Consider the following 25,913-nt stretch of genomic DNA (forward strand, 5'->3'; position numbering starts at 1 on the left):
TCACTGGTAGAATTGCGCATGCCTGCACGAGGATTGTGAATGTTCAACCAATAAAACGGTAAAAGACACAGGATTTCACAGAAGCCAAATTTCGTTTAAAACCGGCCACGTGACGAACTCTCAACCATGGGTAAACTGTCTTAGGTATTTATGAATGAGAACATAGTGAAGCAGCAGTGGACCATGCATGTACGTTCACCCGTGACGTATAACCCAACATACACAGTTACATATCTTCAAATCTGCAATTTTTGGGATTATCATTGTTTTTTTCTCCCTATTTATTACTTTTCATATTTTTTTGTTTTATTTTTAAAAAAAATTCGAGTTTTTTTTTTTTCTTTTACTTTTTTTTTTTTTTAGTTCCTTTTTTAAATTTATAATTTTTTTTCTTCAGGCAACTGCAAGTGTATTGCAACAGACACTATGCTTTTGGAAAGATGGCAATACCTTAACTTTTTTTTGTTGTATAAATTACTTAAGTGTTCTGAATTTTGGGGATTTTTCCTCCCTCTTTTTTACTGATTTTTTTTTTCTACTGTTCCAGGTTCTCTTTTTTTTTCAAGTTCGTTTTTTAATTTTGTAATTTTTTTTTTTTTTTTTTTTTAAGGCAACTGCAAGTGTATTACAACAATCACACATGCCTTGGGTAAGATGGAAAAACAGCATCGATTGCATCGAAGCAATTCAGCCAATCAGCATTCAGCAGCCAGTCTAGTGGTTGTCTACATGTACCATACTTATTCCAATTTAAAATTCACTCCCCATAATTGTCCAAAATCTTACTTTGAGATTTCTCAATCAAAGATCCAAGCACAAAACCATCATTCTGAGATTTGTATACATTTAAATATAGTTTTTTTTAATAATGAATGGTTTTTTTTAAGTCCAATGGTAAAAATATTTTCATAAGGCGACAGATGGAATGTTTCATTTCAAGAGGCGAGTGGAATGGAACATTCCATCTGTCGCCTTATTAAATTATTCTTTCAATTGTACGAATGTGAAACATTTTATACAATACTTGAATAAATCCACCTCATCTGATTGATCAGAGCGCCACCAATCATGGAATAGAACATCTATTTTCGCAGAGCATCCGGGCCGTGGGATGGGACGAATAAACCAATGACACATGATCAACGACCCACCAATCAGACGACGGGGATTTCTTCAGGTTTTGTATAACACATGATCCTGAATAATACAGTGCGAGTCACAAAAAAAACTATACACTTTTAAAATTGGCCATAGTTTTTTTCTGTAGTAATGTAGATAAGATATTTCCATATGTGACCCGCTCTGCAAAAATGAGTCTGATGTCGCATAATTTGAATTCAAGCTTTTGCAAGATATTTCCATATGTGACCCGCTCTGCTAAAATGAGTCTGATGTCGCATAATTTGAATTCAAGCTTTTGCCATTTTGAAATGGAAACAGGAAAAATTTGCTCAAAATTTTGATTTTTTGTTTTTGTTTTATTTTGGTTGTTTGATAGTTTTAGTTCAAATATCTTACACAGAAATGTAAATATTGTAAGAAAAAGAAAAAAATCATGAATCTTTGGTGCTTTTCTTGGTTAGCTACAGTGTATTTGTCTTTTTTCAAAGCCTTTTTTCTCCATTGAGACACTTCTAGCTTTGCAAAACCTTTACAGAATGAAACAAGCACAACAATGCAACCAAATGTCCTAGAGAGGTCCATGATATACCAAATGAAAGCTTATTTCATTCCCATTTTATTAATGTAGTTAACTCAAAATGTCAGTTTTGCCACAACAGACTCATTTTTGCGGAGCGGGTCACATATGTACTTTATCCAGCCCTGACCAGTTGGGCGCAAGTCAGATTTCACCCGACCCCTTTAATTGTCTCCTGTGCAGTCATGCATGAAAACTAATCCAGTGAAAATGTCACCAAAAGAAGCAGGAAGAGTTACTCGAAAAGTACATATTAAAATATCTTATCTATATTGCTACAGAATCAAACTATGGCCGATTTTTAAATTGTATAGTTTTTTTTTACTCGCACTGTAGTCTGGTAGTGTGGGGGTAAATATTGGTCAGTACTTGTGAACTGTCGATATATAATAATTATATACACATTTTATTCATATATACACTGTACATCTACAGATTTAAACGTTCCAAAAGCTTATCGGTAGATACTGTATCGTTATATTATTACTCCCCTTTTTATTGGAGATACCATGAACCCCAAAATGTTTGAAATCTCCCGTTCGGTCTGAAATGGTGCTCCAATTACAGACACGCCCCTGAAAGGTCATAAATGTGAAAAATATCAGATACAATCAATCCCAAAGGAAAACATTTCAAACATTTTTGGATCCTGAAGCGTTGCCATTTTGTTTAGTTGCAGATGTAATGAAGGCCAAAACTGAGATGGTATTACATGAAGACGGTATCATCATGTGATACCGTCTTCAAACATGAAGGTTGAAGACAGAATTCTTAAAAATACAAACCCAAAAAATCATTTCATCATTTAAGGTGGGGTTTAGCAAAGCTACATCTAACACAAAACGATTGACTTGTTTTCATCAAAACGAACTCAATAATAATGCTTAACAGGAATCATCAGGCTAGATCATGAACATTTCATCAATGTGGCAAGCTTTGAAAACAAAATTAAAACAATTACTTAAAACATACAGGCATTTATGATGTGATCCATTGAATATCCTTCACTTGGCATATATCAAGATTTTGATGCATATAGCCATTATATCTCGTGTTACTGCATAACAGGCATTTTTTTTTAAATCTTCAACTTCCAACTTTTATTGTGGTAATTGTCATCAGTATTAAAATACATGCCCTAGAAAACTCTGTGGTTATAAAAAAATCTTTAAAACTTGAAAATATTCACCATGTGAAGGATTTTTGCAGGTCACATATTTACACAACCGACTTCTTAAAGAAGTGTACCCAGTGGACACAAGTAAAAAAAGTATTATGTAACCAGCACATGATTCACAAGAGCAACTTGTGAAGACGCATTTCAAATGTCATGCACAAGCCTATTTTAGTGCACCCTACATGACCAACTGACCATCATTTAGCAGATCAAGATTACAGTGATTAATAAACAGACATCAGTCAAGTCAAGAACTAACATGAATATAGTGACTGGCAATTCATATGTGACTAAACACAAAGAGTTTGGATTTTTTTCCAAAGGAAATACAATGTATGTTTCATTTTTTGGTTATCAACTGGCTGGAAGGGAAATACATCAGTATTTAAAAAATGCCATGATATCCCATGGAAAACAACTGAGTACAACTTAGTCTGGTTCCCTAACCAGACAATTATTCCCTACCCCCATACGTCTAAATTGTAGGTCAGGCAATCTTTGAATAGTAGAAACATTTATTTCAATGTTGCCATTTCCACACAATAAAATGTTACAATGCCGTGTAAACATATTATACAGAGCAAAATGCAAGGAGTTATGTAATTGTGTATAATAATGTACATGGATCAATACTAGAACAAATTTACGACAACATTTAGGTATAAGGTGAAGCGTCACGCTTTTGTACCCTAACCTATCGACAGACAAGTGGACATGACCGAGAAAAACAGAGACAGTGACAAAGGACAAAATGGACAACAGTGAGACACACAAAGACACAACCTAGAAAAACACAAACTGGTATGAGACGAGGGCATACATCTAGGTTCATAAATTGTAACTAGTTATTCGAATAAACGTAGCAATCTCAGCGGTTAAATATCAACATGACGGCCCTTTTTCAAAGCTTGGCTTCGTTGCCGGTTTGGCATTATCATTTATAGCTTTTGATTATGTTCCAATCAAATTAACAAAATAAATAATTCGTTTCATGTCACACAGTTTGATATTTCTGTCAGAAAACATTGACTAATGTCGACCTTAAATCTTAAAAGTTATCGACCCAAATAGCACTGCTAGCAGGCGACGCCAAATTGGAGACCTTGCCGAGTTTTGGAAAATCCTGGTAACAGTCGTCAGATTCAAAATAGTACATGACGCAGCAAAGCTCGCCCCTCATAAGATACAAGTGCATATACTTGATGCACAAAATCGTCATTGAATTTCAAGTTTTCAAAATGCAAGTAATGAATATTAATTATCAACTCATTTTTTTATTTTTTAGTAAGCAAAGCAGGTAAATAAAATTTAATATTTTACACCTGGAAATACCCAGGCGATATCCAAGGTTGTCAGCGAATTACATACAGCAAAGTTACGACATTTTCGGAAACCTGACCTAATATTCAACAGAAATAGTCGGAATCTTTTGGTCTGGGAACCAGACTAACTACATCTTCATTCCCTTTTTCCATTCTACATGGGAATGGAAAAGTAAGAATGGTCACGTGACCATTTTTTAGCCAATCAGTATGGGAACTTGCGTAGTTCAGTGGTTGAAGCTCTCAAACTCGTTGAGAAATTGTGTATGAACTGAGCTATTAAAGTCAGTGTCCCACACCTTTGGATGTGACCATTTAATCCCCTAAATATATTAACCCAGAATTCACATATGTTCGAATTGAACGGTAGCATAACAATACTGGAAAATATAAAATAGTTTGTCGGGACACTGTACGTTGTTAATGTTGAAAGAACATTACTTTTCAGAAAATTACAATACTTTACTTTTTTCCACGGATTAAATATTTCAGTATCTGAAGAAAAAAAAAATGCAACTTTTGTAAAGTTATTTTTTTTTATATTTCCAGTACCAAAATATGTAAGTCGCCTGAAAACATCCCCAGTTTCCGGTAGCTATGTAAAATAACACAATAAAATGGGATGTAAACTTTGCGTAGTGTTAATGTACAATTTGGGAATCTCTGTAAAAATGGACCGTCCAGTTTTTTTTGGTTAAAACATTCAGAACATTATCAAACCATCTTCTATTTCAAAACCATTTAAACGTGTAAGGGTAACAGCCTTGACCAGTTCACGTCGGACGTGTATACACGCAAAGGTTTTGCAGTATTCAGAACGGATTACAGATAAACACGCAACAAGCGAGGCCAGAAATATCTGTCAGCGACCCGCTCGCAGTGAGCGAGGCCGGAAATATCAGGGTGTGCTACCCGCAGATGACGGCCTGAACCCGTCTGGCATCGAGGTTCGTGAAAAACAATATTGCGCCTGGGTCTGGTCACTGTCAAAATAATCCCGGCGCGAAGTGGTTAAGGCTGATTCATACCTGGAGCAAAAGCAAATGTAAACGCAAAGTTGTGACATCATGGGCAAGTTCACGTGCTTAAAATTGTCAACAGTTGCAGGCAATTTCAGCTCAGTCAAAATGTTTTGTGATGTCAAACATGCTTTGCGTTTGCATTTACATATAGACGCGCTCCCCGTGCCCTTCAACAAATTGGATTTCCTTTTTTGGACGTCTACAACCCTCTGAAAAACAGGCTTTTGTTTTGGCACAAACAGATCCGCTTTGCGAGCAGACTGACTCCCGCCCTTAGCGATTACGGGGCGATTACGGGGCGGGAACCAGCCTACCCTGCGAGAATGGGAATTCAGGCAGCCAATAATTCAAAATTCGGGTGATTCACAATGCAGTGCGCCACCAAGAGTTTGCCATGGAGAGTCCTTTTTTCAAGTTTACTGTCGACAAAACATCACCCATTTGAACAAGTGTCATTAGACAACTTTAGTTAATTTGTTATAGATTGGGGCACAGCGTTCTGTCGCCTTACAAAAATAACCCACCATATTGATAAAAAGAAAAGAAAAGGGCAAACATGTACTCGAATCATACGCGTACGAAACTACTGACCGGACAAACTAACAATTTCAAATGTCCCGCGCTGCGAATTTGTCGACCATCTCCCACAATGCACTGGGAAAAATGAACTTTCCGTGGCAAACTCTTGGTGGCGCACTTTATTGTGAATCACCCGAATTGTAAAGTAATAATTCAATAACTGAACATGGGCTGATTTTCTCGGTCGATGCCTCATTCAGAACTGAATAACTTTTGCATTGCTAGAAAAATAGCAATTTGGAAAAGGAATCTACTTTTCGAGCTGAAACTCGAAAATAGCCCAGGGAGCGCATCTTTAATAGCCCTTCTCAGTCAAGTATTTTAGGACGTCGAATCGGACGATCACCCTTAAGGCATCCTTAAAGTCCTCCACTGTCACCGCCTTGTTCTCGGAATTCAGCCACTCAATCAGGTTCTCCGTCGGCGAGCTGTTGCCCTGGGTGGACATCATGCCCTTCCAGTAAGTGATGAGCTCACTGGGTACCTTGAACTGGCTGGCCAGGTCCCGCCAGTCCGAGATGGCCGACTTGATGGGGTCCAGACGGAGCTCCAGGCCTCGCATGACTGGCTTGGGGAAGGTGATGGAGGGCACCGGGCCTGCGGCTTCTTGGTCCGTCTCAGCCTGGGCGGAGGGGAGGCTGCTTTCACCTGAGAAAAGAAAGACCAGAAGATAGCTTGAAAAGTTTGTTTTTGCCATTATTAATCTTAATTTAGTAAAAAAAAACTTCCTGCCATTATAGACCATAATCTTCTGTGACATCATGCTAATATAGGGAACTGACAGGCTACAGCAAACACCTAAAGGCCCTGTCAGACTGTCTGCGATCATATATGCGCTCTCACTGCGTCCTTGAAAAATGGCTGGTGCGCAACAACAGCTACTAGATGGCAGCGACAACTACATAGGTCGCCAGATGGGCACCTTAAGGGTCTCCGATGAGTGCCAAAGTGTTTGAACATGCTCAAAACAATCGCAACACCTCTGCGCTCTGGCCAGGGCTCCGTAATGACGCATCTCGGGCGCTGTGCAAGCGTGATTAATTGTGCAACATTGACGTGGCAATGACGCAGCCTATAGGCACAAGGCAGTCGATGTAGTTTCCATGACAAAGTAACCTGATTGCGATAAACTTGTAGAATAAATTTGAAACTCAACTGCGAATTGACCGTTTTGTCGTGGTATTTATACAGCGCAAGTGAGGTCACGTGAACGTAGTTTGGTCGGATAGAGAGCGCGAGCTACAAGGACGTATTAACAGCGAGTAGAGCGTAGTGTGAGCACAGTGACAGCAGAGCGGCACCAACTAGATCAAGTAATTGGGCTCGACAGGGGCGCATCGAGAGCGGGTTGAGCGCATCGTAAGCGTGGGATGAGCGCAGTATGAGCGTAGCTTGAGCTACTTTCTGGCCACTTGAGACAGAAAATTGTCATTTTCTTGCATCCTCGCTGCGATGGTTAAATTGATTAAATACTTTTGGTCGCTGTAAGGTCTTCTATGAGAGCGCATATAATGTGACTGGCCCATAAGAATTGTTTTTGCCTGCATTAAAACAATAAATGCAAACACTTTTAAAACACTCATATTTCCGAGAGATGTACATGCAGTGCAGAATGGAACAGCTGATTAAACACGGCATCACATGACAATATCTTAATTTTGGTAAACAGGTACTAAGATATGGTTTATTAAACCGAGTAGGATTGTAGTCAAATCCCAGGAACACAAGTGGCTCTGACATTTTCAGGGAATTTGAGGTATGCAAGTCAAGTATATGATGGCAATGCATTATCAGCAATTTAAAGTTTTAGTATTATGCATAATTTCTTGCTTTAGCTTTGCATGAAACATGCTGTAAAGATGGAGCTTTATTAATTGACTGGACCACACCAACAGGCCAGCGACCAAAAGAATTAATATAAATCATTTATGTCTAGTACCATTCTGCATTGGGTTGGCTCCTTCTGCAACCGACTGTAATTCAGAACTTGGGACGCTGGATGCAGGGGACATTTCAGGCATGCTCTGAGAAGCTAGAGGGAGAAAAACGTAATCACTCTTATGAATCGCCAAGAAAACCGGTATAAAGAAATAGGAGACGTAGCACTATTATCTGTCGTCAATTCAAATGCAAAATATGTTATTGTAATTTCCAATGTCAAGTTGTAGCTACGGGCACAATGTGGGTCCTAATAAGTCACATGTCCTTGCAAATACTTGTAATTAGATCTTACTTCCAGAACTCTAAGGTTTTTACAAACCTTAGGCAAAAAAAAAAAATAGTCGGTCTCTGGTCAGCGTGCGCGTCGATTTTAATCATGCGCATTACCTATTTTTTTTCTTCAAATTGTCCGCGGTAGCTACAACAGCGCCCTCTAATGCCGCACCTCCTCAAATTGTTGTACCAAGGAATGGGGAAATTGCACCAAGGCAAATGATGGGGGGCACAAAGGCAAATTATGGAGGACACTAATGTATATGAGAACACAAACCAGCAAAAAATAGTACCCACCTTGTCTGTACAATCCAAGCTTGAAAAAAAAAGCTCCCCCCCCAAAAAAAAACGCGTTGCCGCATCAATTCTGGAACTTTGGTCTGACCAGAGATTTTTTTTTTTTTTTGCCTTACAGAAAGACTAATTGAAGTTGCTGTGTAGCAGAAAATTCTCAATTTTTTCCGACCTCCAAACTCTCTTTCTGTCAAGAAATGTTCGGCCTCAATATTTCACAAGTATTATCTTGATGTGGATAGGTACCTCTAGGGTGGGTTGAAATCCCTTAAATGTCAAATAAACGTGTGAAATTTACCACAATTTTGTTCACCAGGATCATTGGAGTCTCGCACTCGGCTGCCTGTTATCATTTGCCGTCGACTGAGGGCGCTTTAATTCTCTTGACCAACTACAGCACGGCTTTTATTTCATCGCGCCAGGCATGGAAATATTCTCGGAATGAAAGCTGAGAGTTTAGAGGTCGGAATTTTTTTTAAGAATCTAAAGCAACTTCAATCGGTCTTTCTGTAAGGTTTGTTAAAAAAACCTTAACAAATCTGGAAGTAATTAGATATAAAGGAATATATCTTGGAGTTTTATCAACTTTCGGAGGGGGAAATATGACTGGAATCAAGAAAAATGGTTTTTACACAGGAACTCTCTGGTTTTGATGGGACCCAAAAACGCAGTCCATTTTGGTTAATTTTTTAATTACTCCGACATTGCCTTAGGCCAAAAAAAAAAGTCTCCGGTTTCTGGTATGGAGCTTGCCCAAAAAGTGGTGCAGCGACGCGGCTTTTTTTTTTTTTTTACCTGATTTTTTGTGGCTGATGTCGGCTGATGACTGCAAATGGTGCCCGACTAAACTTAGTGCAAATATATGGGAGTCCAGAGAGGCCACATAAAGCTTATTCTCGACCATAACCCAATCTAAAAACACGTTAAAATTGTGCAGCAGCAGGATTCCAGTCAAACCAGTGAGTTTGGCGGTTTTGAGACATCATCTTTCATTGAAAAAAAAAACTTTTTCATTTTGCCGACGCGCATGGCTACGGCGACGCGCGCGCATACCAGAAACCGGAGACTTTTTTTTTTTTGGCCTTATCATGTATTTTAGTTTTTCCCAAGTTCCTAATCTATAGCAAAATAAGGCTGTGAGTGCCCCTTTAGCCTAGGTTGAAGTACTGACCCTGAAAATCCAAGCCAATCACCAGCCCCTCCAACAACCACCATGCGTCTAACTATCCAAATATGTAGGCCTACTGCAAACTGCAGTATGACTGTGGAACCGTCGATGTAGAAGTGGATTGTGCAGTGCAGAGCAATGTACATTAAACAGGGTGGTATTAAAAATGGAATGGCATACTTCCACTACCCTGAGACTCAAACCACATACCAATGCATGGAGAATCTTTTTAGAAGAAAAATAAAACCAAAATCGCCCGATTCGGTCCAGTAGTTCTTGTTCTAGAACCTATTATGTGAAGCAAGGTGGGGGTCATTTTTGTCCTGATGAATTACTAAACCACGCCCTGGAATTCAACTTAGCCTGTAGTTGATAGAGGGATTGTTTATGTAATTATACCCACATGAAAGAAGTGCGCTTCACAAAATAGGCTCTGCAGCAAAAGCTACTGGACCAAATCGGGATATTTTTGGTATCATAATTCTTCTAAAAGGATTCTCCATCATTTGGTACAGGTGGTTTGAGTCTCAAGGTAGTGGGAGTATGCCGTTTGGTTTTGGGGTGGTTTTTTTTACCACCCTGTATAATGTTCATGCTCTTGAAAACAAAGTTAATTTTTTTCTTCTAATGAATTTTCATGTAATTTGTTTTAATTTAAAGGGAATATACAACATTTGCAAACATCAAAAAATAAAACTACCAAATCATTTTGAAATACCTTGCTGGACTGTTAGTGAATGACAATGTAAAGCATCCTGTAAAATCATGGCACCTGGTATACTGTCATTTTCAAGAAAAGTGGTATTTTTGTATCAATATCCAACGCTGATCGGCCGATCAGCGTTGGAAACAACTGGCTTTTTTTTCAAATACTGGCCCCAATTGGCCATCGCACTTGTTTGCAATCGATTACAAACCTATGAACGGGTACGAGCCAGCTAGACTGGTTCCCTGACCTTACAATTCCCCAATGTATGTAAACTGCTCTGTTTCTTCTTATATGGAGTCAGGCGGGAACCAGACTACAGGAAAATGATTGTTTTTCTTGGTTTTTATAGCATTTTCGAACCCAAAACCTCAAAAAAGTCAGTGTAACTATATTTGCTATATATTTCCAACCCCCCAATTCCATCCATTTCTGAAAATTACAGCAAAAGCAAATGATGTATATTCCCTTTAACAAAAATACTACTTGTTTTTTTTTCTGTTCATTTTAGGCATCTCCTATACCGAGCTGCTTTTGTACTTAAAATGCACAAACAGATTCACCCATTAATATATGACGGCATATACATGATATTCAAAATGTGTAAAGCAACTATTCAACATTTAAACGAGGGCAGATTTTGTTTTCATTCCTTGTCTCATTCAAAAGAGAGTGATATTTGTATTGCTATGAAAAAGGACATTGGAAACAAATCTTTTTAAAGCTGAAAATAACTTGGACAATTACTTACTGCTCATTACAGACGCAGTGTCCTGGTCTTGTGCACTCTGTTGTCCCATTGATGGAAAACTCTGCCGATTACCTAACAAAAAAATAAAAACCTTTGATGATTATGTAAGGATATGGTTAACCCATTACCAACCATACAATACTGTTAATTATATCAATGGAAAGATACCTTTTTCAAGACTTGAGTTGAAGAGCTCGTAGCAGGAGCTTGCGATACCAACTCGGTGTCTTTATCAACTGCGTTACCGAGGCCCTGCTACGAGCTACAAGCTCCTCTACTCAAGTCCAAAAAGGTAGCTTTCCATTGATTTGATTCAATACTGGGACTGGAATAGAACTTTCAAATGCTTGAACATTGTACTACATTGCACTTATTCCCTGACGTATCCATAAAACAATATACAGTCGAGTCTCGTTAATACAAACTCGTTCGGACCTAGCCAAATTGTTTGTTATATCAGAATTTTGTATTAAGAGGAACATCAGTCCCATTCATTGTGCACATAAATGCACAGTCGGGACTAAGGCATTATGTTTGTTATAACCAGAATTTTGTATTAACAGAGTTTGTACTAACGAGATTCGACTGTAGTGTAGGGGCGGTTTGGGGCAGTACAAGAATTAACTTGTGTGTTGGTGGCAGTGCAGTATAATAACTTGCCTGTGGTGAAGTTAAATAACTACGTCTGTAAATTGATCGGCCGTTGATAAAATAGCAATTTTTGGGGGGCAATTTCCCGCGTTCCAACCAGATGACTATTTCATTATCGTCTCAGAATTATTTTCTTCACTGCCTGTGTACATGGTGTTTGTTTAAATGCACTTTCATGTACTGAAAAAATGTGAAACAGAATTTTTCAGCCTGAAACAGAAGTTAGGATTTTTGAAAACAGAATTTGCACTTTTCTGAAACTGAAAATCATTGGCCCTATGTCCTTGAGTCTATTTCACAATATGAAGCTGTGGAAATAAGCAGCGACACGAAAATTGGGCCCCGGTTGGATTGTGTTTACTTACTTGTCAATGCAGATGCTCTGTCCTGCCCATGCATGCTCTGGTTTCCAACAGACGGAAAACCCACAGTACCTAAAAACCACACACACACACACATGCAAAAGAACTGGATTTTTTAAAGAGTTTCAAATCTTGGTTGATGTTAAATGGAACGCCAGGTTTTACCCCTCAGTTGTATAATACAGACCTTTATCATGCTACCACCATTTCAGTCATGTTCCCTGAATCCAATAACAGTACTGAATGATGTTTTTTGTGCTAAAAGAAACCAGACTATTTTTCCTTCCAGCCTCGCTTTGGTTACGTTGATTTGAATGGGGAAAAAAATCAAGATGGCTGCAGCATGATAATGGTCTATTATAAGCAATGCATGTTGAGTGCTTCCTGGGAGTTTGTGGAGAAAAATCATTCACATGCTTTACCCGGGTGGGACTTGAACCTGCAACCTTGAACCTGGAACCTTCTGCTCGGTTAAATGTTCTTGTTTAAAACCGGCCAAGCACGGCCATATTTTCAATGGGGAGCGCCAATAAAATCCTAAGATCATTCACACTATATTAACTACAAATGCACCCTTGTCACGACTATTTCTTTAGGGGGAGACTGTTCGCATGTACACATGTACATCACAATCTTTCTTTTTGCTAATACAATTTTTTTACGGAATTTATTTTGGGGGGGCTAGGCAAAATTTGGGGGGGGGGGGCTGTAGCCCCCCCTCCCATAGAACCGCGCCTGCCGGATGTGCTGGGGTTCTGCTAAGGTTGTACTACAGATATCCACGCTTTATCCGTGCCCCAATTGCAGACAACCGTGGCGTTAACGTCATTATTCTCAGTAATATCGTCGATATTCTTCACCAATCCGTCCATATTCTTGATAAACCGTAGTGTATTCGTAGAGAAACCTCCACGAAACTTGATGGTTCATCGTGATTGTTTGATTCTTGGTAAACCGTCGATATTCGTAGCTCCAACGAAAATGGGTGACTGGGGCTTTATCAGAGTAGCTTGTCACTTGACTACGTACTGGAATACACAGGTCTTACTCGTGATGACTTGTGATTGACTTGTGAGAACGTGTGCCGATTTCGCTACAGCTCTGCAAACTGGCTAATGCTAATCAAATTGGCTTAATGGTTCTTACACAAGCTCATCTCCACATCCAACTCTTGGGCTGCGTCGGACGAGAGCCGGACGGGGTTCTGCTGCAGGGACAGGGTACTATCTCCGTGACGCATGGCCGGCTCAGATGAACCAGACACATTGCCGCCAACGGTACCCGTCGCATCTAATGGGACAAACAAATTAGCCGAGAAAATTTAAGTGGTTTAAAAAAATTGACTGGAATTGTAAAGAAAATTTGATGGACTTGTGATGGACTGGACTACAGAACTGTCAATAGCCTTTGATTCACATCTTTTAATATCCCCAAACTGGTATTGTTACATCTGAGCAATTTGTCCTTGTTACAATCTGCTGGGGCTGTCCAGGGCCCAATTTCACGGCGCTGGTAAGCACACGGTTTTCTGCTAACAGAGCCTCCGTCTATTTCACGGAGACCGTAAGCATAAGCACAGCAAAAGGCATGCTTACCTCAGAGGGAAAATTTGCTTAACTTAGTGACGTAACAATAGAAATCTCCATGCACGCGCGACCGTTAGCACACACACGCCGTGAAATAGTGCTTAAGGTTAGCACGTTTTTCCGCTATGCTAAACACAACTTTTCTGCTAACTGTTAAGCAGCGCCGTGAAATTGGGCCCAGTTTGGAATAGTTTAGTATTCGGTTGCACGAAACTGCGTTTGGCCGAGTATTTGGATATTTGAAACTGCCTGCTACAACTGCGTGCTGCACCAGTAAAAAGTTGAACAAAGAGTGTGCCAGTTAAGATGGACTTGAAGTGATCGATATGGGGTGCTTGAGTGTTTTGCAGTTAGTATTTTTTAACTGTATAACGGCTTTAACCTGCTATTGTAAACAATGAACCACCGTCGACAATAAAATTATCGTCGACCAAAAAAGTGGCACCTGACAGTAAAGCGCCACAACTTTACAATAAAATGTTTGGTTATTTTTTCCATTCAAACAGGCAACAAGCTATTTAAATATTCGTTTGATGCCCGAATATTTGATATATTCGGGACAGCTCTACAATCTGCTCAGTGTACCTGATGCAGCCCGGCTGGTCGGTTCTTGGCCCGTAGAGGAAGCGTTAGATCTCAGGCTGTCGATAGCCTGCGACTGGAACCCACTTGGGGCAAACTTGTTCTGGCCTGAATTGGCTCTGCTGACCGGCTGGTGGGGCTGTGCCGTGATGCGCTGATCCCCGGCTAGGGATCCTGGCACTGACCCAGGGGGTAGCGAGACTGCACCTCGGTGGGCTACGCCTTGTGGGCCTGTGAGGTTGGGGAAACGGAAAGGGGCGACGTGCTTTGAATATTGACAATACGATTCAGTACATCACCAAGTATCTGCCTCTAATGGGATTATTTCAGCTTCCTCAACCATCTTTCTTTTTGACATGTTGAACTGCACAAATCCTTGTTTTAGCCTTGTGAATAAAAGCATTCTTTATTCGCAAACAAAGGATCTTAAAAATGTAAAACACTGCTGAATCATTTTTTTTCACACTGGGTTTGCCCATCACTGACACAATGTTATAAGTTCTCAGTGATGTCTTCAAAAGTTCACAAGTTTGCTCGGAAGGGAATCGAACCCTCGACCTTCTGTTCACTACTGCAGACATCCTAAAGAATTGATTACCAAGCCTGCCGTTATCTGCTGGCCAGTTCAAATCGTACAAGATAATGCTGAGGCCTTCCATTCAAGTACAAAATAATCACTTTATGGCAAAAATTCCAAACAGATGTCAACTGTGTTAACTGTGGATAAAGCAGGATGTACGATGCTTGAAGACAACAAGCTAATGTATCAATCGAGCATTGTGTTAATTCCGTCGAATCAAGGAAATAAATTCCATAACAAAATAGATAAGCTGTCACAAAATGAAGGGCACTGTAGTTACATTACCTGAAGCAGGAACCTGCATGTGCCCAAACTGGCTATCCACAGAGACGGACTGTATACCGCAGGTGGCCAGCCGGTTCTGGCCCCTGGATCCCGGCATGGGCTGCTGGACTGGGCCCTGCTGTTGCCCCGGGTCAGCCCCCGGCTCCCCTCTGGGACTGCAGAGACTCCAGTTCCCCGGTGGGTTGGAGCATCCGTCAGACTGTGACTCCCGGGACTTGTTGGCCGAGGCCACGAGCCCGAGGTCCCAGGACTCACCGTCAGTGAGTAGCCGATCCTTCGTGGAGGAGTCGGCCGACCGCAGAGCTTTGCCCGTCTGCTGGGTGCGGTTTACTTCGTTCTGGTCCAGGGAGTCGCCGTTCATGACCAGGTGATGCCCGTTCTGGTTCTGCTGGGGTTGGAACTGATCGGAGTGGCGCCGAGTCGAGCCTGACGTGGTTTGAGAAATATCTTCCAAGGAGGTCATGGTTGGGTCTAAGGACTCCTCTGGGCTCTTCGGCTCTCTTGAGCCTGCAAAAAAAAACCCAAAGAATCCTAGTGAACAAAAAGTGGGGTATTTTTATCCTAACCCTCTAAAATATTTCACAGTGTACTGGGAGGTACATGTACCAGAGGATTTCGTAGAACAGAAAAAAAAGGTGCAGCCCAGCCACTTCCACATTTTCAAGGGGGTTAATACCCCTTTCAAGTTGAAATGATTTTGGTAGAGTTTGGATGATATAGGAAGGTCTGTAACAAAATAAGCTGGAAATGATCTCGGAAGCTGCGGCCAAACTGTAGATCTGCTGTAGCCTATACGTCATGTACATGTTGTAAAAGCCTGTTCTTATAATGCACAACTACTCACGTGGTCGTGACTGTCAATTGAAAAGGATTCCCATTTATTAAACGTCAGTTGGTGCATGGAGCGTTTTATAGCATGTGGAACACCCAATTTGTGTGCAGCACAGTGCTAGCCCCAATGCGAAATGAGTGCCCTCTATAGTACAGTTTTCAGTACAAACATCTGGTTTTTGACTCCAGTGACCCAACTTTCCACGACTGCAATAAGACCTGGAGCACGTGTTGTTGCGAGTGCCTAAGGGAACAAGGTGATTGATGGCCAAAAAAGGCATGAGCTGACGTTTGTTACTAACCAACCAATGGAGGGACAAAATGACTTCTAGAGCCGCTTTCCGCAGCTAGAAATGAAGCTTGGGTTGACGGTGTTGGACTGTGGTGTAGTGACAGGATCTTCCTAACCAAAATGTAAGAATCAACGTCCTGGTGTCCCTCAGCAAGACACTTGACTGTGACAGCATCTCTCCAGTCAAGGACAATTGGATCTGCCCAAGGGTGATGAGGGGAAATAAATTCCAAGGCTGCTAAAATCCTATGCTTGATGAGAGGCCGATCCTTTCCAAGGGAGCAGAGTCAACGTACCTGCCCAGCTTCTCAGAAAGATGCTGGCATAAGGATTGTAGTCCACGTTGGGTGCTTCTAGCTGTGCGGCATCAATGTAGGCCATGTGTTTGTGGATGGCCAGGAACGTCCAGAACTGCTGGGAGAATCGCTGCATCTGCTGCCTCTCCACACCAAACAGGAAGTGGGCAAACAGTTTCTTGGGCTGGGTGTCGTTGCACAGCATTTCTAAAATAAAACATTGAAAGCGCATATATGTAACTGAATTTTGTCAAAATGCAATCCTTGAAATGTACCTGTTAACTTGATATTGGCATTTCCCGGGCGTTCTAGTCCCTTGTTGGTTTTCATGCTAATGTATATTTCCACATTCATGAGCAACATCATGAGGGTACATAGGGTTAATAGAAACTAAGGAGCCTCTTTCTTTTGGTACGCTGCACTGGTTTGTCGGTCATGTCAAACTATGCAAGCACTTGCTATCTTCCAAATCACAAGCAAATGTGGCTCAGCTAGTGAATGACTGGGAAATTCTCCCTACTGGCTAACTAAATGACCAAACACTATCCGTAGCTGTATGCACAAAGTGATGGACTACATTTCACCAAACTGAAACAAATGGTTAATCACGTTTGATTCAGGGACACTACATCTCTAGTTGAGTCTATCACTGCTGTGACAAAATCAAGTGTGTGGTGGTAGTTTGTGTTCTTGAGCAAGCCACTTTACAACAATCACCACTCTCTACCCAGGAGTATAAATGGGTACCTGTGATGGTAATAATAATACTAACAATGTGGTGCATATATTGCGCTTTATACCAAAGGTCTCAAAGCGCTTCACAATTATTACCCCTGTTCATCAGGCCATGAGACTAGTTTTCTACAGCAACTTGAGATCAGCACAATTGGGTTTCCTCCCTCAAAGGTACCCATTTATACTGGGTGGAGAGAGGCATTTGTAGTAAAGTGTCTTGCCCAAGAACACAAGCACCATGTTCCCAGTCAGGGTTCGAACCCAAGTACCATTGCACATGAGTCAAACACCGTAACCATTGGATCACAGCACTAAGGGTAGACACCAGATTGCAGTGATCTTCGAGCTGCAGAAAAACTGGTCTAACGGTCTGATGAACAGGGCTAATAATTGTGAAGCACCTATAAAGTGCTACATAAGTACCACATTAATACAAGGCAAGTCACAAGGCAGGTCTCAAGGCAGATCACAAGGCAGGTCGCAAGTCAGGCCACATGGCAGGTCACAAGTCAGGTCACAAGTCTGGTCACAAGTCAAGTCACCAGTTAGGTCACAAGGCAGGTTGCAAGGCAGGTCACATCTCAGGTCATAAGGCAGGTCACAAGGCAGGTAACAAGTCAGGTCAAATGTCAGGTAACAAGTCAGGTCAAATGTCAGGTCACAAGTCTGGTCACAAGTCAAGTCACAAGTTAGGTCACAATGCAGGTCACAAGGCAGGTCACAAGGCAAGTCGCACAGGTAACAGGGAAAGAACACTGGCAAACGAATTGACTTTGTTGCAGTTTATTTGAATAACTTGTGATTTGACTGAAGACCTGATCATATTTTACTGAATTGAGAGGATTGCCATGACTTGATTGTAACTCTGGAGAGAAACAAAAGCAAACTTTGGACAGATCTCCCTGTTAACTTTCAGATGAACTCACCGATGACCTTTGCCTTAGCTGCTGGATCTTGATTGAGGGAGGCAAGCATGTTAGAGCACCAAATCACCACAGCGTTGATCTTCTTTATTTCAGCACACCTCCTGAAGCCTTCCACGTCCCCAAGTACCGTCTGTGCCACACTGCTTTGCCCTAAAATACCACAGAGATGAAAGATCTTGAATTAAATGTACACATGTTTATATCTATTTTCACTTGATTCTTTTCCCCTTCAATTTTTAATGCCAAATAAACAAAGATGTAAAACACAATTCCGTATTAACTTCACAATGTCAAAATATCAATAAAGCTCTCAATAACAAACCTATGTAACTGGGGTTAAAAAAAATATCATTGTGCAATAAATTTTAAAATACCATCCCCTTCCCCCCCCCCCCAAAAAAATTACTACCAATAGATTGCCTGTCCCATCAGACACAAACACAATGAGTTTTGCACATGACTCTGGACCTAACGAGGGGCAACTATGTTGATTTTACTGATGACGTAACATAACCTGTGTTTTTTCTGGCACTAGGACTTTTTTGTTCAGGTCCGAGTCTTGGAAATATCTAAGCACAAGTTTTTCAAAACTTTTATACCATAATAATAATAATAATAATAATAATTTGGGAGGCTAATCATCCTTACTCGCAGCTGGTATGCTGAATTGCAAAGGACGCGGCTACAACCTGGTTGGGCCGCTGGCACGTAAAGGCGCCTACGGCTGCCGGCCACATCAACCCATATATGACCACAGAGCACAGCCTGAGATCGAAAGTGTTGGATTTTTCCGGAAGGAGGAAAACCGGAGGGCCCGGAGAAAACCCTCGTGGCACAGGAGAGAACCAACGCACAACTCTACTCACATGTGATCCGCGGCCAGGATTCCAACCGTGGTCACCTTGGTGAGAGGCGAGCGCTTTACGCACAAGCCACCCATGCCACCCATATGTATTCCTCATTGTTTCAGAGTCATTTGTTGCATTGTTTCAATTTCCACTACTGACAACCTTTCAGATTGAGTGTGTTAAATTGATTGATTGACTGACGGGAAACAGAATGTTCTATATTTTAATACATGTGTAACATGTAGATATTATAAGTTTCAATTACAACACAGCATTTTAACACTAACCTTCCCAAATCCTCCTAAATCCTCCTTGCAAAATGGAGCATTTTGCAGGATTGAGGCTATGTGGCAAAAGTGTGTGGCTGATTTTGGAGGATGCACTGTGTCAAGCTCTTAAGCCCGGTTCATACTTCACGCGAAAGCATGTGCGAAGCGAAATTCATGTCGTCACAATCGTGGACGCGCTTCCAATGTATTGTTGACGTCACAATTTTCGCTTCGCTTTCGCTTTCGCGTGAAGTATGAACCGGGCTTTAGGCTGGACCTTGAGTTGTTTATGCTCAGCCATGCAGAAATTTAGGCCTATATTATTACTTGAAATTACAAGGATGTCACTGGCTCTGCCTCCACATATTGACAGTGCTTGCCGGAGGATTTTGCAGGATTGAGGCAGTGGTCACCTCTAAGGACCACATACATCTTCACTCTCCTGAAGACGGTCAGAGCATACTGACCGGAACGTCGAGTTAATACCTCTGGTTCTATAGAACTATGATTCATAATGTAATCTTTTCCTTTACTTTGCAGCCGCTGTTGTCATTGGTTGATGACTAATAAACACTACACGAACTATCAACTAAAGAGTTATACTTATTGATGACAACAGCGACAATCTAGACTCTCTGACACGCTCTACCCCTCCCAATGGCTCACGTCAACTGCTCGGCTCCTGACTGTGAGGCATCCTGGCCTAGCAACACACCCCCAGAGGTGCTGCTCGCCTTGATCAACCTACACGCCCGCACCGCCCACCCAACCGTTCCTGCCCCTGCACCTACTCCCGCCTCATGCGCCGCCAAAGTGGAGAAGGTCAGGCGACCTATGGTCATGGCTGCCGGCACGAGTGAAGAATGGTCCTACTTCGAGCTACGATGGTCCGAATACAAAGAAGCCACGCATCTCACAGGAACCGATATAGTCTACCAACTGCTTGAGTGCTGCGACGACCGACTCAGGAAAGACCTGACCAGAACATTCGGTGCCCTGACGTCGCAGGATGAACCGACCATCCTCAAAAACATCAAGAGCTTGGCAGTTCGCCGAGAGAACATCATGGTGGCTCGTGTGCAGCTCCAGCAAATGCGACAGGACCGCGACGAACCAGTGAGGGCCTTTGCCGCCCGCCTTCGTGGCCAGGCTAGCGTCTGTAACTACAAGAAGGACTGTACGTGCTCTCTAGTCGTTGACTTCAGTGACATCATGGTCAGGGACACCCTCATCCGTGGACTAGAGGATGAGGAGATCCGCCTGGATGTCCTCGGACAATCCAAACAGGACATGCATTTGGACCAAGTGCTTCAATTTGTCGAAGCGAAAGAGAGTGGCAAACGCTCTGCCGGCCGCCTCCTCGAGGGTGGTGCCACTGCCACTACGACTGCTGCAGCTGCCAGCTCCTACAAACGAAGGGAGAGATCCAAGCCACAGCCCCGCGACATTAAACCTCAGGTGTGTGACTACTGTGGCAAGGCGGGCCATGAACGTAACAAACAGGAGCGCGTGAGGAAGTGCCCCGCGTACAATCACACATGCGCGAAGTGTGGCATACTCCACCACCACGAGAGTGTGTGCCGCCAATCCCAGCGGAGACAGCAGCCAGCCACGCCCAAGGCACAGGAGTCACCTCACAATGCCACCGCAGTCTTCGAAACCCTGTGCTCTGTCGACGACGCCCCACCCATGGACGCGAATGCAATCACTCTAGAGCACCACATCTACAATCAGTTCTGCGACGCATGGGAGAGGCGAGGATCTGACCCCCAACCCATGGTGGACGTCTCTCTCAAAGCAACTCCTGAGGATGCTCGTGACCTCGGCCTCCCTACCCCCCTGCTCAGCACCACCTCCTCAGCCATCTACCCTGCTATGGCTGACACTGGCTGCCAGTCCTGCCTGGCTGGCACGAAACTCCTATCCAAACTGGGGCTTGAAAGGAAACACCTCATCCCTGTCACAATGAAAATGAATGCTGCCAACAACTGCCGCATCGACATAGCAGGTGCCCTGGTCCTCCGCATCTCTGGCACCTCCCAATCTGGAGAGAAACTCGAGACCCGGCAGATAGTGTACTTCACCGACTCATCCGACCGGCTGTTCTTGTCTAAGCAAGCCTGCGTCGCCCTGGGCATGATCTCTACCAGGTTCCCCACCATTGGCGAGGCAATCAGGCCCGACAGTGCCAGCGTCGCATCCTCTGCCACATCCCCGACGCCCACACCAGCAGCCTGCCTCACACCAACATGCGAGTGCCCACGACGCCAGATGCCACCGTCTCCCCCAGCAGACCTCCCATTCCCAGCCACTGAGGAGAACCGGGAGAAGCTTGAGACATGGCTGCTGGAATACTACAAGTCGAGCACCTTCAATGTATGTGAGCACCAACTACTCCCCATGATGGCTGGCCCCCCACTGCGACTCATGGTGGACCCTGACGCTCGGCCTGTCGCCTGTCACACACCTATCCCTGTCCCTGTCCACTGGCAGGACAATGTAAAGGCAGGCCTTGACCGCGACGTCCGCCTCGGCGTCATCGAGCCAGTCCCAGTCGGTACACCTGTCACATGGTGCCACAAGATGGTGATCTGCCCCAAGAAGTCAGGCCAGCCCAGACGGACGGTTGACCTCCAGTCACTCAATCGTCACGCTGTTCGTGAGACCCACCACACACAATCACCATTCCACCAAGCACGTGCAGTCCCTCCCCAGACTCGCAAGACTGTGTTCGATGCATGGAACGGCTATCACAGCATTGCCTTAGCTGAGGAGGACCGCCACCTCACCACATTCATCACACCTTGGGGCCGCTACCGATACTGTGTCGCCCCACAGGGGTACATCGCCTCCGGTGATGGCTACAGCCGCCGCTTTGATGAGATTGTGTCTGACATCCCGAAAAAGACCAAGTGCGTGGATGATACCCTGGTATGGTCTGACTCCATCGAGGAGGCCTTCTTCCAGGCAGTTGAGTGGCTCGACACTTGTGGCAGACATGGCGTCACCTTGAACCCCAAAAAGTTCGCCTTCGCCAAGATGACTGTCAAGTTTGCTGGCTTTGAGATCACCCCGACCTCTGTACGCCCCTGCCCTGAGTACCTTGAGGCGATCCAGAATTTCCCAACGCCCCGTAATATCACAGACGTGCGCAGCTGGTTCGGGCTTATCAACCAGGTCTCCTATGCCTTCGCCATGACTGACCGCATGCTGCCCTTCCGCAAACTCCTCAAACCTGGTACCCCCTTCTCGTGGACCGATGAGCTGGACTGCCTATTCGAGGAATCAAAGGCCCTCATCGTCAGCGAAATCCACAAAGGGGTGGAGATATTCGACAAGACCAAGCCGACCTGCCTTGCAACTGACTGGAGCAAAGATGGTCTGGGATTTTGGCTGCTCCAGAAGCACTGCGACTGCCCCTCCTCAAAACCCTTCTGCTGCAAGACTGGTTGGAGGGTGACTCTGGTTGGGAGCCGCTTCACTTCAGGTGCCGAGTCCCGCTACGCCCCAGTGGAGGGGGAGGCCCTTGCTGTCATCGATGCACTTGACAAGGCCCGCCACTTTGTCCTTGGCTGCTCTGACCTCATAGTGGCGGTGGATCACAAGCCCCTCCTGAAGGTGTTCGGTGACCGCTCACTTGAGGACATCCCAAACCCTCGCCTCCGCAACCTCAAGGAGAAGTCCTTGCGCTACCACTTCCGCATCGTCCACATACCTGGTGCACGCCACGCTGCAGCTGATGGGGTATCCCGCCACCCCGTGGGTAAAGGCGCACCGCTACAGCTCCCTGATGATGTCGCACCTGTGCACTATGACTCAAGCGAACCAACGACCACTGTGCTGCCACATGACTTCCTCACTGCTGTCCGCACCAGTGGCCCAGACCCTGTCGAAGTATGCAGTCAGTCTGCCACCACAGCTGCTAAGATGATCAAATCAGTCACATGGAATGATGTCCGCCTCGCCACATCCAGTGATCCAAACATGTGCAGACTGATTGAGATGATACAAGGGGGCTTCCCCACTCTCCCTGGTGACCTCCCCCGTGAGCTCCGGCCATACCACCAATTCCGTGAGAATCTGTCAGAGTTTGATGGCGTATGCCTGTACAATGACCGTGTCATCATTCCCTCGTCCCTCCGTGCCCGGGTCCTTGAAGCACTACACTCGGCCCACCAGAGCATCACCATGATGTGCGCACGAGCTCAGTCCTCATTCTTCTGGCCAGGTATGACCCCCGCCATCACCGATACACGGGCACGCTGCTCTCCCTGCAACCGTATGGCGCCATCACAGCCAGGCGCACCGCCAACGCCTCCCGTCCAGCCCGATTATCCATTCCAATGCATTGCCGCTGACTACTTCACCTACCGCGGCTGTCACTACCTGGTGGTGGTGGATAGGTACAGCAACTGGCCAATCGTCGAACAGGCAGCCAACGGCGCCAATGGACTCATTACTGCATTGCGCCGCACCTTCGTGACCTATGGAATCAGCGATGAACTGTCCTCAGACGGTGGCCCAGAGTTCACCGCAGGGTCCACCCGCGCTTTCCTCCGCAACTGGGGCGTGTGTCACCGCATCTCATCCGTCGCCTTCCCCCACAGCAACTGCCGTGCTGAAGTGGGCGTCAAGACTGTGAAGCGCCTCATCACTGACAATACTGACGCTGAAGGCACACTTAACACTGATGAATTTCAGCGTGCCATGCTCCAGTACCGCAACACGCCCGACCATGACACACACCTCTCCCCTGCTATGTGCGTCTTCGGGCGTCCCATCCGTGACTTCATACCCATCCACCCTGGGAAGTACAACCCACACAGCACATGGCGGGAGACACTCACATCCCGCGAGGAGGCACTGCGCAACCGGCACATGCGCGCTGCAGAGCGTCTCTCAGAGCACACCCGTCCCCTCACGCCACTGATTGTCAGCGACTGCGTGCGTATCCAAAACCAGACCGGACCGCACCCGACCAAATGGGACAAGACCGGGGTTGTGGTGGAGGTGAGGCAATTCGACCAGTATGTCGTGAGGGTTGATGGATCTGGTCGAGTCACCCTACGCAACAGGCGATTCTTGCGGAAGTACTTGCCTGTCGTTCCACGTGCGCCCCTCCTAATGGCACCCAGCCCAACACCTTTGCTGCCGGGGTCGCATGCAGCTAGCCAGCACCCGAAAGCAACCCCTCTGGTGCAGGCCAACAACCGGTTACCACAGGACGCCTCAGCCACACCACCTGCGATGCTTCCAGCCGTCTCCCAGCCAACCCGCACCAACCATCCTCCAACCCCGGATGGCTTGGAACCGACTCCCACCTCACCTGTGACACCCACCGTGGCCACCACGCGTCCACCCAATAGCCAGTCCCACCCAGGCTCCGTTCCCCGTGCACTCCGCGGCCTCCTGCCACACAATACTCCTGGTCTGAAGGAACACCTGGCCCCGACCGTGGATCTGCCACCCCTGGACTGCTCCTTGACTGCCCCTCGCCGATCCACTCGCTTGTCACGACCGCCGGCCAGGCTTAGGGATGAACTATAGGACACCCATATACTCTGGACCTTTTTTTTTTCTTCTTTTTTTTTATATAGCCAAAGTTACAGCTACAGTTTACTTCCTATAACCTATGCTTATTCTTGTTTCGATCTTTGCTTATTGTTCATGTTCACGCCTTTGCAATCTGTGCATTTCTTTAGGTTACTTAGTTATGTCTGTTACATTTGGAATCTTTTCTTCCTAGAATTGTTAGCCTTTGTTATTCCCAAAGACTTGGGGGGCATATAGAACTATGATTCATAATGTAATCTTTTCCTTTACTTTGCAGCCGCTGTTGTCATTGGTTGATGACTAATAAACACTACACGAACTATCAACTAAAGAGTTATACTTATTGAGGTTCTTTTTCAGAACCATTCTCTTAGTTGAGAAATTATTCGCACATGGTGTTTCCGCAAACCTTTCATTATTCACATACAAGAAATAAGGGAGGATTTTGGTGGATTGAGGCTGTATGCTATTTTTACACGGAGGTAGATGGAGCATTTTGCAGGATTGAGGTTGCATCCTAGCAAAAAATGCCTAGGGAGTTAGGGTTCAAGCAGCAAGGAGACTGGTGAGCTTACTGAAGTGCAGTCTTGCTTGAGTTGTGTTTTCAGGATTGGCAACGTCCTCAATCGCAGAGCCGATCTTTCCCCAGTACCTCTGTCGATGCTCTGGTCTGGTCATTGCATGGATTATCTTCACTAGAAAATACAAAGAAAATAAAAAAAAGAGTCCAGAAAATTAAAAACTTGTACTGTTGTCATGATTGTTTCAACCCAACGCTGTGTTTTTCTCACAGTCTTTTGCCATCCATCACAGCGTTGAAGTGGAGTGCTGTGGCCTCGTGGTTAAGGGCACTGATTCGTGGTCTGTGGGTAAAGCTGCAGGTTGTGGGTTCGAGTCCTGGCGGGGTCATGGTGTGTGCGCCCTAGGGCAAGGCACTTTGTCACTCATTGCTTCTCTCCACCCAGGAGTAAATGGGTACCTGTGAGGGCAGAGATGGTTATTGTGATTGAAGCAGCTTCCTTGCGCCTAACATGCAGCATCGAGCTGTATACTCCCCAGGGAGCTGAGATGGTATATGGAATGTTTAATTGGCCCAATGATTAGGGATAATAATAATAATGTAAAGCGCTTTGATCTTAGTTAAAAGTGCTATATAAGAACCTGTTATTATTGCCTACTGCATGG

General features: G+C 44.4%; 1 protein-coding gene across 1 annotated transcript in view; it reads right to left on the reverse strand.

The window, feature by feature from the left end:
• Window positions 1-5,874: 5,874 nt before the first annotated feature.
• The window catches only part of LOC119741971, a 29,078-nt gene continuing 9,039 nt past the window's right edge, over window positions 5,875-25,913 (reverse strand). The window contains exons 6-15 of the mRNA XM_038217943.1: window positions 25,304-25,423; window positions 18,059-18,208; window positions 16,398-16,604; window positions 14,979-15,485; window positions 14,117-14,344; window positions 13,092-13,235; window positions 11,949-12,017; window positions 10,933-11,004; window positions 7,739-7,831; window positions 5,875-6,447 (exon numbers count right to left, since the gene is read on the reverse strand). Coding sequence (XP_038073871.1) covers window positions 6,095-6,447; window positions 7,739-7,831; window positions 10,933-11,004; window positions 11,949-12,017; window positions 13,092-13,235; window positions 14,117-14,344; window positions 14,979-15,485; window positions 16,398-16,604; window positions 18,059-18,208; window positions 25,304-25,423 — 1,943 coding nt within the window. The 3' untranslated portion in view covers window positions 5,875-6,094. The remainder of the gene's footprint in view (window positions 6,448-7,738; window positions 7,832-10,932; window positions 11,005-11,948; window positions 12,018-13,091; window positions 13,236-14,116; window positions 14,345-14,978; window positions 15,486-16,397; window positions 16,605-18,058; window positions 18,209-25,303; window positions 25,424-25,913) is intronic.

Source organism: Patiria miniata, unplaced genomic scaffold (assembly GCF_015706575.1).
Source record: "Patiria miniata isolate m_02_andy unplaced genomic scaffold, ASM1570657v1 HiC_scaffold_5, whole genome shotgun sequence".
NCBI lineage: Eukaryota > Metazoa > Echinodermata > Asteroidea > Valvatida > Asterinidae > Patiria > Patiria miniata.